Source organism: Palaemon carinicauda, chromosome 24 (genome assembly GCF_036898095.1).
Source record: "Palaemon carinicauda isolate YSFRI2023 chromosome 24, ASM3689809v2, whole genome shotgun sequence".
NCBI classification, from domain to species: domain Eukaryota; kingdom Metazoa; phylum Arthropoda; class Malacostraca; order Decapoda; family Palaemonidae; genus Palaemon; species Palaemon carinicauda.
Window position 1 is genome coordinate 15,399,436 of NC_090748.1, and position 14,187 is coordinate 15,413,622.

A 14,187-nucleotide genomic window follows, 5' to 3' on the forward strand; every position below is an offset into this window, starting at 1 on the left:
CCTTTCCCCCTTTTAAACTGGCTTCTCGAGCGAGCGTCTGGTATGACACGGGAGAAGTTCTCGGCTTGGGAGTTCCTGCCTCTGCCCAGGGAGACTTCTCAAGCCTCGAAGACTCTCCCCGTCGTCTGGCCACGAGACGCTCAAAAGTGTGCTGGTCCTCTTCGGACCTTGATCATCTCCTCAAAAGGGTCTATAGGGCCTTTGAAGTTTTTAACTTCTTGGATTGGTCGCTGGGAGCCTTGAGCAGGAAGATCTCTTCAGCCGTCCGTGATGTATCTGTGCAAATTATGTCCTGCATGGACAAAGCTATCCGTGATTGCTCTAATGAACTCGATGCTACGTTTACGGCAGGAGTCCTTAAGAAGGGGGAGACTCTTTGTTCGTTCCTGTCTGCAGGAGTAACTCCCTGTCAAAGGTCGGAGCTACTCTTTGCGCCGTTATCATCTGCCTTGTTCCCACAGCAGTTGATTAAGGATATCGCAGCGTCGCTAGTACAAAAGGATACCCATGACTTGATGGCTACGTCAGCGCGTAAGGCTGCTCCTTCTTCATCCTCTTATGTCGTTAGACCTAAGTTTGATACTCCAGCGACGAGATTCATCCCGCCCTTTCGTGGCAGTGCTCCCAGTAAGGGAGGCGCTCGTGCCGATAGTAAGAGAGGTAAGAGGAGAGGATCTAAGTCCTCCCGTGGCAGAGTCTGACTGCCCACGTCCTCAGACAGCGGTAGGGGCCAGATTAACCAACTTCTGGCAGGCCTGGGAGAAGAGGGGTGCAGACCGGGAGTCTGTTGTGTTGCTAAAGGAGGGGTACAAAATACCTTTTGTACGGAGACCTCCTCTGGTAAAAGTCCCTATAGACCACTCTCCCAGGTATCGAGAGGAGTCAAAGAGACAGGCACTACAGCTGCAGGTGTCTCAGTTGCTAGAGAAGGGAGCGGTGGTGAAAGTCTTGGATCTTCAATCACCGGGGTTTTACAACCGTCTCTTCCTAGTTCCAAAGCATACAGGAGGTTGGAGGCCGGTGCTGGATGTCAGTGCTCTCAACGTTTTTGTTGTCAAAACAAAATTTACGATGGAGACCACCAAATCCATTCAAGCAGCAGTCAGAGAGGGAGACTGGATGGTCTCTCTCGACCTGCAGGATGCGTACTTCCACATTCCTATACACCCGGATTCTCAACCGTATCTGAGGTTTGTATACAGGAATGTGGTGTACCAATTCCGAGCACTGTGCTTCGGCCTCAGCCCTGCTCCTCTTGTTTTTACGAGGCTCATGAGAAATGTAGCAAAATTTCTACATTTGTCGGGGATTCGAGCCTCCCTGTACCTGGACGACTGGCTGCTCAGAGCGTAGTCCCGTCATCGCTGTCTGCAGGACCTTCAATGGACGTTGGATCTTGCAAAGGAGTTGGGCCTGTTGGTGAACATAGAGAAGTCTCAGCTGACTCCCTCCCAAACGATTCTCTATTTGGGGATGGAGATACAGAGTCTAGCTTTTCGGGCTTTTCCGTCTGCCACCAGGATAGAGCAAGGCTTGCTCAAATTCCGTCTCATGCTAGAGAAAGACCATTGCTCTGTGAGAAGTTGGATGAGCCTCCTAGGGACGCTATCATCCCTGGAACAGTTTATCTCTCTAGGGAGACTTCACCTTCGCCCTCTCCAGTTCCATTTAGACTCCCATTGGAACAAGAACAAAACTTTGGAGGCGGTCTCGATCCCGATCTCCGAACCAGTCAAGACTTGCCTGAGCTGGTGGGACAGCAATATACGTCTTCGAGAAGGTCTGTCCCTGGCAGTCAAGAACCCAAACCACGTGTTATTTTCAGACGCGTCGGATTTGGGTTGGGGAGCGACTCTGGACAGTCTGGAATGTTCGGGTCTTTGGACGACAGAGCAGAGAAGCCTTCACATCAACTGCAAGGAGCTGTTGGCTGTTCACTTGGCACTGACAAGTTTCGAGAGTCTTCTTCGAAACAAGGTGGTAGAAGTGAATGCGGACAACACCACGGCCTTGGCGTATATCTCCAAGCAAGGAGGCACTCACTCCCACGCTCTGTTCGTCATAGCAAGGGACCTCCTCATCTGGTCAAAAGATCGAGGCATCTCACTGTTGACGAGGTTCGTCCAAGGGAAATTGAACGTCTTGGCGGACTGTCTCAGTCGGAAGGGTCAGGTGATCCCTACAGAATGGACCCTCCACAAGGATGTGTGCAAGAGTCTTTGGATGACTTGGGGTCAGCCCACCATAGACCTCTTTGCAACCTCGCTGACCAAAAGGCTCCCAACTTATTGCTCTCCAGTCCCAGATCCAGAGGCGGCCCACATAGAGGCCTTTCTGTTGGACTGGTCTCACCTGGACGCTTACGCATTTCCGCCGTTCAAGATCGTCAACAAGGTGTTACAGAAGTTCGCCTCTCACGAAGGGACAAGGTTGACGTTGGTTGCTCCCTTCTGGCCCGCGAGAGAGTGGTTCACAGAGGTACTTCAATGGCTGGTAGACGTCCCAAGGAGTCTGTCCTTACGGATGGATCTCTTATGGCAACCGCACGTAAGGAGACTTCATCAAAGCCTCCCCGCGCTTTGTCTGACTGCCTTCAGACTATCGAAAGACTCTCAAGAGCTCGAGGCTTTTCGAAGGAGGCAGCCAGAGCGATCGCGAGGGCTAGGAGATCATCTACTATCAAGGTCTACCAGTTGAAGTGGGAGGTATTTAGAGAGTGGTGCAAGTCCTCCTCTATTTCCTCTTCCAGTACCTCTGTAGCACAAATTGTGGACTTTCTCCTGCATCTGAGAAATGTTCGCTCCCTCTCTGCTCCCACCATTAAAGGCTACAGGAGCATGTTGGCTTCTGTTTTCAGACATAGAGGCTTGGATCTGTCAAATAACAAAGATCTCCAAGACCTCCTTAAGTCTTTCGAGACCTCTAAGGAGCGTCGTATGTCAACTCCTGCTTGGAACTTGGACGTGGTCCTGCATTTCCTGATGTCAGACAGGTTTGAGCCATTACATTCAGCCTCCCTGAAGGATCTCACCCTCAAGACACTTTTTTTAGTGAGCTTGGCTTTGGCTAAAAGGGTCAGTGAGATCCATGCCTTTAGTAAGAACATCGGCTTCTCTACGAAGAAAGCTATATGTTCTCTTCAACTTGGTTTTTTGGCCAAGAACGAACTGCCTTCTCGTCCTTGGCCTAAATCTTTTGAAATACCTAGTCTGTCAGACATCGTAGGTAATGAAGTTGAAAGAGTGCTGTGCCCCGTTAGAGCTCTTAAGTTTTACTTAGCTCGAACTAAACCTATACGAGGTGGTTCTGAGGCCTTATGGTGCTCCGTTAAGAAGCTCTCATTGCCCATGTCTAAAAATGCGTTATCGTACTTTATTAGATTTTTAATCCGGGAGGCACATTCTCATTTAAATGAGAAAGATCGTTGTTTGCTTAAGGTCAAGACTCACGAAGTGAGAGCAATAGCGACTTCGGTGGCTTTTAAGCAAAACAGATCTCTTCGAAGTATTATGGACGCGACCTTTTGGAGGAGCAAGTCAGTGTTCGCTTCATTTTACTTAAAAGACGTCCAGACTCTTTATGAGGACTGCTACACCCTGGGTCCATTCGTTGCAGTGAGTGCAGTAGTGAGTGAGGGTTCTACCACTACATTCCCTTAATCCCAATATCCTTTTAATCTTCTCTTGAAATGTTTTTTTTTTTAATCTTGTCTTGGGTTGTACGGAAGACTAGGAAGTCTTTCGCATCCTTTTTGATTTGGCGGGTGGTCAAATGTTGTTTCTTGAGAGCGCCCCGATTAAGGGTATTGATGAGGTCCTGTTATAGGGGTGTTTGCCCTGGATATAACAGCTCCTAGAAGTCTTTCAGCATCCTGGAAGGATGGCTGGGCTTCGTGAGGAAAGCGGACTAATGAGGCAGAGTAATCATCAGAGTCAGCTTCCTTACCAGGTACCTATACTTAAGTTGGTTTTTTATGAAATATTTGTCAAAAAACTCTTGAGCATATATGCCTTTATTGTATTAATACTAGTCTCTACCCACCACCATGGGTGTGAATCAGCTATTATATATTCACCGGCTAAGTTTAATATTTAAAAATGATATTTTCCTTATAAAATAAATTTTTGAATATACTTACCCGGTGAATATATAAGATTAAAGGCCCTCCCTTCCTCCCCGATAGAGACCCAGCGGACTGAGAAGAACTGGAGTGGTTGACAAGTATATGCGGTATCTGGCCGATAGTCGGCGCTGGTGGGCACACCCGCAACCTTCACGGCGATCGCTCGCGAGTTTTTGGATCTGTCGGGCCGTCGGAGACGTCAGCTATTATATATTCACCGGGTAAGTATATTCAAAAATTTATTTTATAAGGAAAATATCATTTTGTGTATTAGAATTTTTAAAACAAAATAACTTATTATAATTTTTTGTTTTACTCACTGACATACCTCATGACCAATAAGAAATCAAAACAACATGATGTTACATTATTTTACCAATATAAGAGGATTGCCATATATTTATGGGTGAGGGAATTCATAATTCATTGAGGCAATCATTGCCTACTTGTTGCATGTGTTTTGCACAAACTTCTTTCTTACATGAGATGCAGCATAGTTTGGTTTTTACATCCTTATGGGGACAGATGATTCATCTGGAATGTTTAGAAGGAACACAGATTTATTGTGGCAGGACTTGTAGATGCCTCTGATGCATATCTGGGGGGCCTATGTGGTAACGTCCCTGACTGGTGTTCAAGTCTCCTCAAACTTGTTAGTTACTTTGGTCACTGTAACCTCACCATCCCTGTGAGCTAAGGAATGGGTGTTTGGGGGAGCCTATAGGTCTTTCTGCTGAGACCTCAGCAGCCGTTGCCTGGCCCTCCTTAGTTCTAGCTTGGGTGCTGATCATATGTATATATGGTCAGTCTCTAGGGCATTGTCCTGCTTGATAGGGCAATGTTACTGTCCCTTGTTTTTTGCCATTCATGAGTGGCCTTTAAACCTTAAACCTTTAAAGTGAATCTCTGGCAAAAGGGCAGATCACCTCAAGTGTAACATCTTGCAAAAAAGTTCTTTTACGAGGATCACTCCTTTATTTCCTGACACTTGTGACTGTACAGTACATTTATACATTTACACTTGAAATGCTTATCAGGTCATAGAATATACAAAATGGCGCTCTTATTGTGTGACGACTGCATGAGTATGGAAACACATGTGCTCTAGTGTGTCAACATTGCCCTTTATATGGTTGTGGTAAGAAGTTTTGGAAAGAAGTGAAGAGAGTAAGGAAGGCTGGCGCAAGAATTGAAGAGACAGTGAAAGATGGAAATGGAAGGTTGTTAAAAGGAGAGGAGGCAAGGAAAAGGTGGGCGTAATATTTTGAAAGTTTGCTGAATGTTGAGGATAATAGGGAGGCAGATATAATTGCTGTTCCAGGTGTTGAGGTGCCAGTGATGGGAGATGAGAGCGAGAGATTACAATAGATGAAACGAGAGTAGGAAAAGCATCTGGTATGGATGGTGTGAAAGCTGAGATGTTGAAGGAAGGGGGTGTGACTGTACTTGAATGGTTGGTGAGATTGTTTAATATGTGTTTTGTGTTGTCAATGGTACCAGTAGATTGGGTTTGTGCTTGTATTGTACCACTATATAAGGGTAAGGGAGATGTGCATGAGTGTTGTAATTCAAGAGGTATTAGTTTGTTGAGTGTAGCTGGAAAAGTGTATGGTAGAGTAATGATTAATAGGATTAAGGATAAAACAGAGAATGCAATCTTGGAAGTACAGGGTGGTTTTAGAAGAGGTAGGGGTTGTATGAATCAGATTTTTACTGTTAGGCAGAAATGCGAGAAATATTTAGCAAAAGGTAAGGAGGTGTATGTTGCGTTATGGATCTAGAGAAAGCATATGATAGAGTTGATAGGGAAGCAATGTGGAATGTGATGAGGTTATATGGAGTTGGTGGAAGGTTGTTGCAAGCAGTGAAAAGTTTCTACAAAGGTAGTAAAGCATGTGTTAGAATAGGAAATGAAGTGAGTGATTGGTTTCCGGTGAAAGTGGGGCTGAGACGGATGTGTGATGTCGCCATGGTTGTTTAACTTGTATGTTGATGGAGTGGTGAGAGAGGTGAATGCTCGAGTGCTTGGACGAGGATTAAAACTGGTAGGCGAGAATGACCATGAATGGGAGGTAAATCAGTTGTTGTTTGCGGATGATACTGTACTGGTAGCAGACACAGAAGAGAAGCTTGACCGACTAGTGACAGAATTTGGAAGGGTGTGTGAGAGAAGGAAGTTGAGAGTTAATGTGGGTAAGAGTAAGGTTATGAGATGTACAAGAAGGGAAGGTGGTGCAAGGTTGAATGTCATGTTGAATGGAGAGTTACTTGAGGAGGTGGATCAGTTTAAGTACTTAGGGTCTGTTGTTGCAGCAAATGGTGGAGTGGAAGCAGATGTACGTCAGAGAGTGAATGAAGGTTGCAAAGTGTTGGGGGCAGTTAAGGGAGTAGTAAAAAATAGAGGGTTGGGCATGAATGTAGAGAGAGTTCTATATGAGAAAGTGATTGTACCAACTGTGATGTATGGATCGGAGTTGTGGGGAATGAAAGTGATGGAGAGACAGAAATTGAATGTGTTTGAGATGAAGTGTCTAAGGAGTATGGCTGGTGTATCTCGAGTAGATAGGGTTAGGAACGAAGTGGTCAGGGAGAGAACGGGTGTAAGAAATGAGTTAGCGGCTAGAGTGGATATGAATGTGTTGAGGTGGTTTGGCCATGTTGAGAGAATGGAAAATGGTTGTCTGCTAAAGAAGGTGATGAATGCAAGAGTTGATGGGAGAAGTACAAGAGGAAGGCCAAGGTTTGGGTGGATGGATGGTGTGAAGAAAGCTCTGGGTGATAGGAGGATAGATGTGAGAGAGGCAAGAGAGCGAGCTAGAAATAGGAATGAATGGCGAGCGATTGTGACGCAGTTCCGGTAGGCCCTGCTGCTTCCTCCGGTGCCTTAGATGACCGCGGAGGTAGCAGCAGTAGGGGATTCAGCATTATGAAGCTTCATCTGTGGTGGATAATGTGGGAGGTTGGGCTGTGGCACCCTAGCAGTACCAGCTGAACTCGGTTGAGTCCCTGGTTAGGCTGAAGGAATGTAGAGAGTAGAGGTCCCCTTTTTTGTTTTGTTTCATTTGTTGATGTCGGCTACCCCCCCCCCCCAAAATTGGGGGAAGTGCCTTTGGTATATGTATGTATGTATAATAGTATTTCAGGTTTGTGTCTTTCTCCAACTTTCATTTTATTGTGTTTTGTTGAAAGGACAACCTTATTCTATTTAACCTTGTTAGACAGCAAAGCTCTTCTCTGGTTATCTAAGATGATGTTACGGGATCAAAGTCCATTGTTCCATCAGCCATCATAAGCCTGTAGTATATTTATATATATATCTTAACAGACTTTACCATCCTGTACGTAGTAGTTTGCAGGTACAGTAGTTCTAAGAGTCTTGCCTTCTCCTTCATAAGACTCGGTACTGCACAGTCTTCTAGAAGTTTTAATCTAGCAGTGACCAATTTGTGGAATGATCATCCTATTGGAAACATCCCTCGCTTGGTGATCGCCAGACTGGGGTTTAAGTCTCGCTCAAACTCACTACTTCCTTTGGTAGCTGCAACCTCACCATCCTTGTGAGCTATGGATGGGGCCTTTGGGAGAGCCTGTAAGTCTACCTGCTGAGTCATCAGCAGCCATTGCCTGGCCCTCCCTAGCCCTAGCTTGGGTGAAGAGAGGCATGGGCGCTGATCATATGTATACATGGTCAGTCTCTTTGGCATTGTCCTACTTACTAAGGCAATGTCACCGTCTTTGGCTCTGCCATTCTTGAGCAGCCTTTAAACTGACATAAGTCTGTCTTCATAGTTATATACGAAAGATCTACTTTAACATTTTTACTGTACTTATCTTAAGATATTTTATATTCTTTATTCATGACTTCTCTTTTACAGTTTATTCATTTTCTTTTCTCACTTGGTTATTTTTCCCTACTGGAGCTCTTAGGCTTATAACATCCTGCTTTTTTTATAATAAATTAGAAAATCAATAAGAAATTATCCATAATATGTTAACTCCATTATAAATTCCCTACAAGAAAGAAGATTAAAATTTTGTCTAATAATTCAAATTTAGGATAGAAAGACTAACAACTGTAAATTAGTTTTATTGAAAAATGCCATTTACATATAAAGCTCATCATTTCAATGATGTAGCCAAAGCCTTAATATTACTCGACATCTCCTACAAATGCTATCCTTAGCCTTTCATTTCTCCGGTGTAAGACATGATCATTACATAAACAGAGAAATAATATTAAGTTCAAGAGGCTACCATCATGTTTCTTATCATGGGCAGCGTTTGGTTCAAACAAAAATGCATTTATGAACCGATCGATCAAGAAAAGAAGGATGCATGTTAGACATTTAAAACGACAAGGACAAGGAAATGCAGCATTTTTATCACCACTAATAATGGCTATTGTTAGGAAAAGCCACCTTAGCGAAAGGTTAGTCAAATATCTCAAAGTCCATTCATAGCTTGAGCAACCTCTTTCTTCACTAGTGAAACGTGGAGCTACCTAAAGCATCTTTGATGGGAGTTGCAACCCCTTTCATCTATAATAATACAAAATACCCGAAGTAACAATCACATGTCATCTTTCTTTGTCAGTCATTTCTATATCACAGTCAGTTTAACCCTAGAACAAAGTGAGATTGGATGATGATCTTACCTTATTTGATGAACACTGTTTACCGTGACAGCGTAACCATGACATGATTTTTTCTTTACTGTACTACTTCAGTTTAGATGTTTAGAAACTTTCCTATGGTTTATACTCAAACACATAATATTGTGAAACTATATCTTGTCATAAGTTTTCCTTGTGGAGAGATTTTCGTCATCTCAATGGATTAAGCTAGTGACGTCATATCCTCAATGATTAGTAAATGCTGTTATAATAGCATCCTTTTTTAATCAGGTGATTTCGTTCATCAAATACTTCTGAATCGTATTGATTAACGTTTTGTCATGCCATTAGTAACTACTTCTTAGGATTCCCATTACAGTATTTGTACAAAAATAAGTATATTATAACATAGGAAGGAAGTTGTAGTGAGATTTCTGATTATTTTAATGCATAAAAATACATTGCCTCTATCCATTAGCTTTAACAAAATAGTTATTAATATTATTAGTATGCATATTATTCCCATTTTCTATTTCCAAGAATGCAAAAAAAGGCCATCATTAAGATATAACCCAATTTTTAGTATCGTATCATCTTATTCACACTATGTACAGGGATGCTCAATTTGTTCTTACTGTAGGGGTCTTCACCGTAGACAACTAAAGTTTTTTTACTTTAGATAATGTAATATAGTCAATTATCTTTCATAACATCAAAATACAAATATTAAACATCACATTAATTTCCTACAATAAGAAAGATTTTCATAGAAAGAACAAAAGCTATAAATACAAACTACTTAAATGACTCAAGTTAAAGCACAATGAAACTCGAGGCAAATGAGGTTATATTCCTCTAAAAAATTATATAGTCAAAACTCACACGTACATTTACATATATTTGCAGACTTGTTCCTTTTCAAATTTCTGCCAAGTTATGTAGCTTTTCAATTTAGATATATTTCTTTTTTCATCTGTCAAGGGTTTGTGGCTAATGATGGTATATCACCCATCGTTTGTCCTTTGACTTCAGGTAATTTGGACGTACACACTGAGTCAGAGGATAATAAGAGGGAGGATCATCAATGCTGGATAAACAGGCAGTTAACCATTTCATTGAATGTTTAGCCATACGAGAGGAAATCAGGAAACCATGCTTCTTTTGGGTTCTTATACAAAACCATTTCAATATCCCATTTTTATCTAAAATGATTCTATTATAGTTGTGAATCGTAAAACTTATTTTTTATATACAGGTAGTTCCACTGTAGTTGCTTAACCCTTTGTTTAGCTTCCTGTGTACATTAGCCAGAAAATTTACTGGTTTACAGATCTTGCTCAGAAACCTACACTGAATACAATTGCTATTTTTATTTCCTCGAAACTCGGGGAGATTGATTTAATCTTTTTTTTATTAACCCATCTACCTCCTTCGACCAGCAGCAGGTTTGTTACTCTGAATGGAGGCACATTTTGGAATGTGTCTATCGGCCACGCCCTCCGAGAACTTTCGACCACAGTGAGGACACTGAATGTAATCCGAAGTGTCCATAGGTGGAGCTTCATAGCCTTTTATTCCCTTTGCCGCTCGTACAGTGGCGATGAAGTCCTCATGTTTCTTCCTCCAGTCTACTTTCTTTGGCTGAAAAAGACAATTATATATAAGAGAGAAAGGCTTTTGCTGAATATTTTTTGCCTTATAACTTGAATTACAGCGTGTGTAAATTAGACCTTTTATTATTTCAATGATTTTTTTCACTCGTCTAAAATGAAATTACTGTACATTTAATGTATTAGAGTTCAAATTTCAATCGCCATAATTGAAGTTGTAAAGCTATAACAAAACCATAGAATGTATTGCTCTCGTCATTTTGAAAATAAGATAAGCCAATTGCAAATCCTGAAAAACTTTACCTATGGAATCCAGAAACCTTTATTGTTTTATATTTACCTTTGGTGCTTTTTCTAAGTGCTTTCCTCGGGCAACGAATTTCTCAGCTTCTGTTCCTTTTGTTCTCATCTTCACAGGATCAAATACCTGAAAGGAAGGAGTTGGATCAACACTCCTAATACAGAATTCAATGCGGTACGAGGTACGATGCATCTCAAATTCCAGTAGAAAAATAGTTGGGAGCGTGATGACGAGGTTATTTTGTAGAGAAATGTTCTTCCTTTATTTGTAATAATTATACTTTTTGATAAAAAATAATGTTAGTACTGATGAAACCACACCACAGTGAAGCTGCTTGAGGAAAGGAAAACTGTCAGAATGAAAAAAAGAATGGATATTAGAAATATTTAGATATAACCTACCCTCTACTTTTATGTAGAACCCCCACTTCCAACTATGTTGTAAAGGACATATAATTGATTTTGCAAAAGTATCCAAGTACTGTAATGTCGCTCATATCCTTTTTCAAATAGGCGGAAAATCTTATAAGGATATTTAAATCTTTTAAGGCTATATAGATCTAGTTGAAATAGACGTATTGTGAGCAGTGTCGTCATTTTATTTTGACTTCAAAATTGTTTCAATTTTTTTTAGGAAATTTCTGATAGATTTAGGCTCTAATTTATACAACGAAGACCGACGTCAAGTTTCTTGAAATCGAATTCTATATTTTGCATCAACAACATACGTGATGATAATAGTAAGGATCATGCTGCAATACTACTGAAACTATCATCAAAAGAAAAAGAGGAATAAGAAAAATTTGGGGTTTCATCATCTTTTGATTTTTTACCCAGAAAATAACTAGAAAAAACACGATATCTACTATTCTACAAAACGCAGACAGTGAAGCATTCTAATATTCGTATAGCATCATGATTAACTTAACCTGTTATATATACTAATTATTTTTTACTAGTATGTATATAGAGGTATATACATATGTATTTATACAGTACTATATATATGTAAATGCATATTCTGTATAAAGCCTGCATACATATAGATATGTATGCACATATATACTGTACATATACTGTATGTATGTGTATTAATAGAATATATTTGTACAAAAAGTATAGAAAAATAGGCAAATGTTTTCTGGAGATGAAAGTATTAAACCTGCCAATATGCTAGACTGCGAAAGTGCGTTACGAAAAGACTTTTGGTTGGGATGGAATAAATAAATTTCTTTATGTGGAATCCCAAAAGAAAAAAGGGAAAGATCATCATAGTATTTGAAATTGGTCTAACGCTTCCTACTTTCTATAGAACAGACAAGATTACGCACACACACACATATATATATATATATATATATATATATATATATATATATATATATATATATATATATATATATATATATATATGTGTGTGTGTGTGTGTGTGTGTGTGTAGAGAGAGAGAGAGAGGCCTTTAGGTAAATTATACGTTCATTTTGAAACAGTGCCTCAGTAAGATAATGTTTTGGAAAGTAATTCTCTCTCTCTCTCTCTCTCTCTCTCTCTCTCTCTCTCTCTCTCTCTCTCTCTCTCTCTCTCTGCTACGTTTTTCAGGAGAGTCATGAATCAAAGAAGATCTTGCGTGGAAGAGCTGTAGTAGCGATTTATTAAAAGAAAATAGTTCAGATGGAAAGTAAAGTAAATATTGATGAGAGGGATCAACCACTGATAATTTCTCCTTGTAAGTGTTAACACGTATATTTTTACTAACGTAATTTATTGATATACTTTTTGTGCTTCTAATTCCTATTTGCTATGAAAATCACATAGTAAATTATCATAAAAAAATGAAAGAAAATACTATGTTGTGCAATAGAGGTTGACCAGCTTACCGTCTTCGCGTTGCATAAAGGAAATATTCAGATATTTGAGTTAGTCACATTGCTATGAAATTATTTTAAAATTGGACCACCAAAGTGTTATCCTAAACTAGAATCGGAATAAATCACTCTTAACATCTGATATTTATTCCTATTTGCTTATTGTTTACATAATGGTAGTTTATAATCGCTTCCGAGACGTAATTTTTATTCTCGAAAACCTTTTTGGTAGAAAATTTTATTAGATTTAACTGAAATACAGGATGGCTCGGTAAGTGATATTATAAGAGCTGATTCTAGAGATGCCTTGATAGACATTGAAATGAACTTAGCAGATGGAGATATATAAACGATCTTTAAATGGATTTTAGCGGTACTTTATCTTTCTTTAGAAATATAATAACAAGGCTTTGATATAAATGATATAGATACATTAAACTATGTAAAGGATGTTTTGAACCGATCATAATTGATGTATTGTGACATATCGTTATTAATTTAACTGATAGAAATTGATGGAATCATAATGGTAAGCATATGAAAAATAAAAATTGAATATGTTTTAACGAACCATTTCAATCCAATTATTGGACAATTTCAAGAGTTAATGAAAAGTTAACATCTTATATAATTAGACGCGCCATTGCAATTAATTCACCCAACCTACGTAAGTAAAATCTCGAAAGATAAATAAATGATTAATACTAAATACAATTAGCTTTTTGATAAAGAAAAACTTACCTTTCGTTTCTTGGCTTTGGCCTTAGTTTTTGCACAAATTGTTTCGTGTTTCTCCAATCGGTCAGGGGCGAAATTGCGTCCGCAAATCTTGCAACTTGCCAGACCAGGAGGCACTGAAGATTTCGTGGGGCCCTGCGGATAGAGGAGAGATGATCAGATGGGCACCTTATCAATATGTTTTTAGTATTATCGCAGTTTATTCACTTACCTTTAAAGATTTACACTCAATTTTGGAATTTTTAAGTGACAGATATACAGTGAAATAATATATATATATATATATATATATATATATATATATATATATATATATATATATATAATTATACATATATATGTATATATATATATATTTATATATATATATGTGTGTGTGTGTGTGTATGTATATGTTTATTTATATATATATATATATATATATATATATATATATATATATATATATATTGTGTGTGTGTATGCGTTTTTGTATTTGTGTATAAATATATGTATGTATATACACACACATATATATATATATATATATATATATATATATATATATATATATATATACATACATATATATATATATATATATATATATATATATACATATATATACATATATATATATATATATATATATATATATATATATATATATATATATATTGTATATAAGACAACTGACTATAATTACCATAACTTATGAAAATAATGGTTAGCTCATAAGCGCATGAAATTCTTAACTTCCTGATTAACATGAGATTTTTTCGTTAATTTTTATCCTAATACCGTCATGAAGAAAAGTTTAATTATTAGACTTTGGACTGTTCTATTGTATTGTATTCATGCAATGATTGACATATGATTAACATATCTAATATTGTACACAAATATGATAATAGAAAAATTATGAATATATTCAGTTACCAAAGTTTGAATGAAGGCTAA

General features: G+C 38.8%; 1 protein-coding gene across 1 annotated transcript in view; it reads right to left on the reverse strand.

The window, feature by feature from the left end:
* Positions 1-8,559: 8,559 nt before the first annotated feature.
* The window catches only part of LOC137618101 (zinc finger C2HC domain-containing protein 1C-like), a 71,618-nt gene continuing 65,990 nt past the window's right edge, over positions 8,560-14,187 (reverse strand). The window contains exons 5-7 of the mRNA XM_068348087.1: positions 13,252-13,383; positions 10,686-10,772; positions 8,560-10,376 (exon numbers count right to left, since the gene is read on the reverse strand). Of these exons, the coding sequence (XP_068204188.1) occupies positions 10,158-10,376; positions 10,686-10,772; positions 13,252-13,383 (438 nt within the window). The 3' untranslated portion in view covers positions 8,560-10,157. The remainder of the gene's footprint in view (positions 10,377-10,685; positions 10,773-13,251; positions 13,384-14,187) is intronic.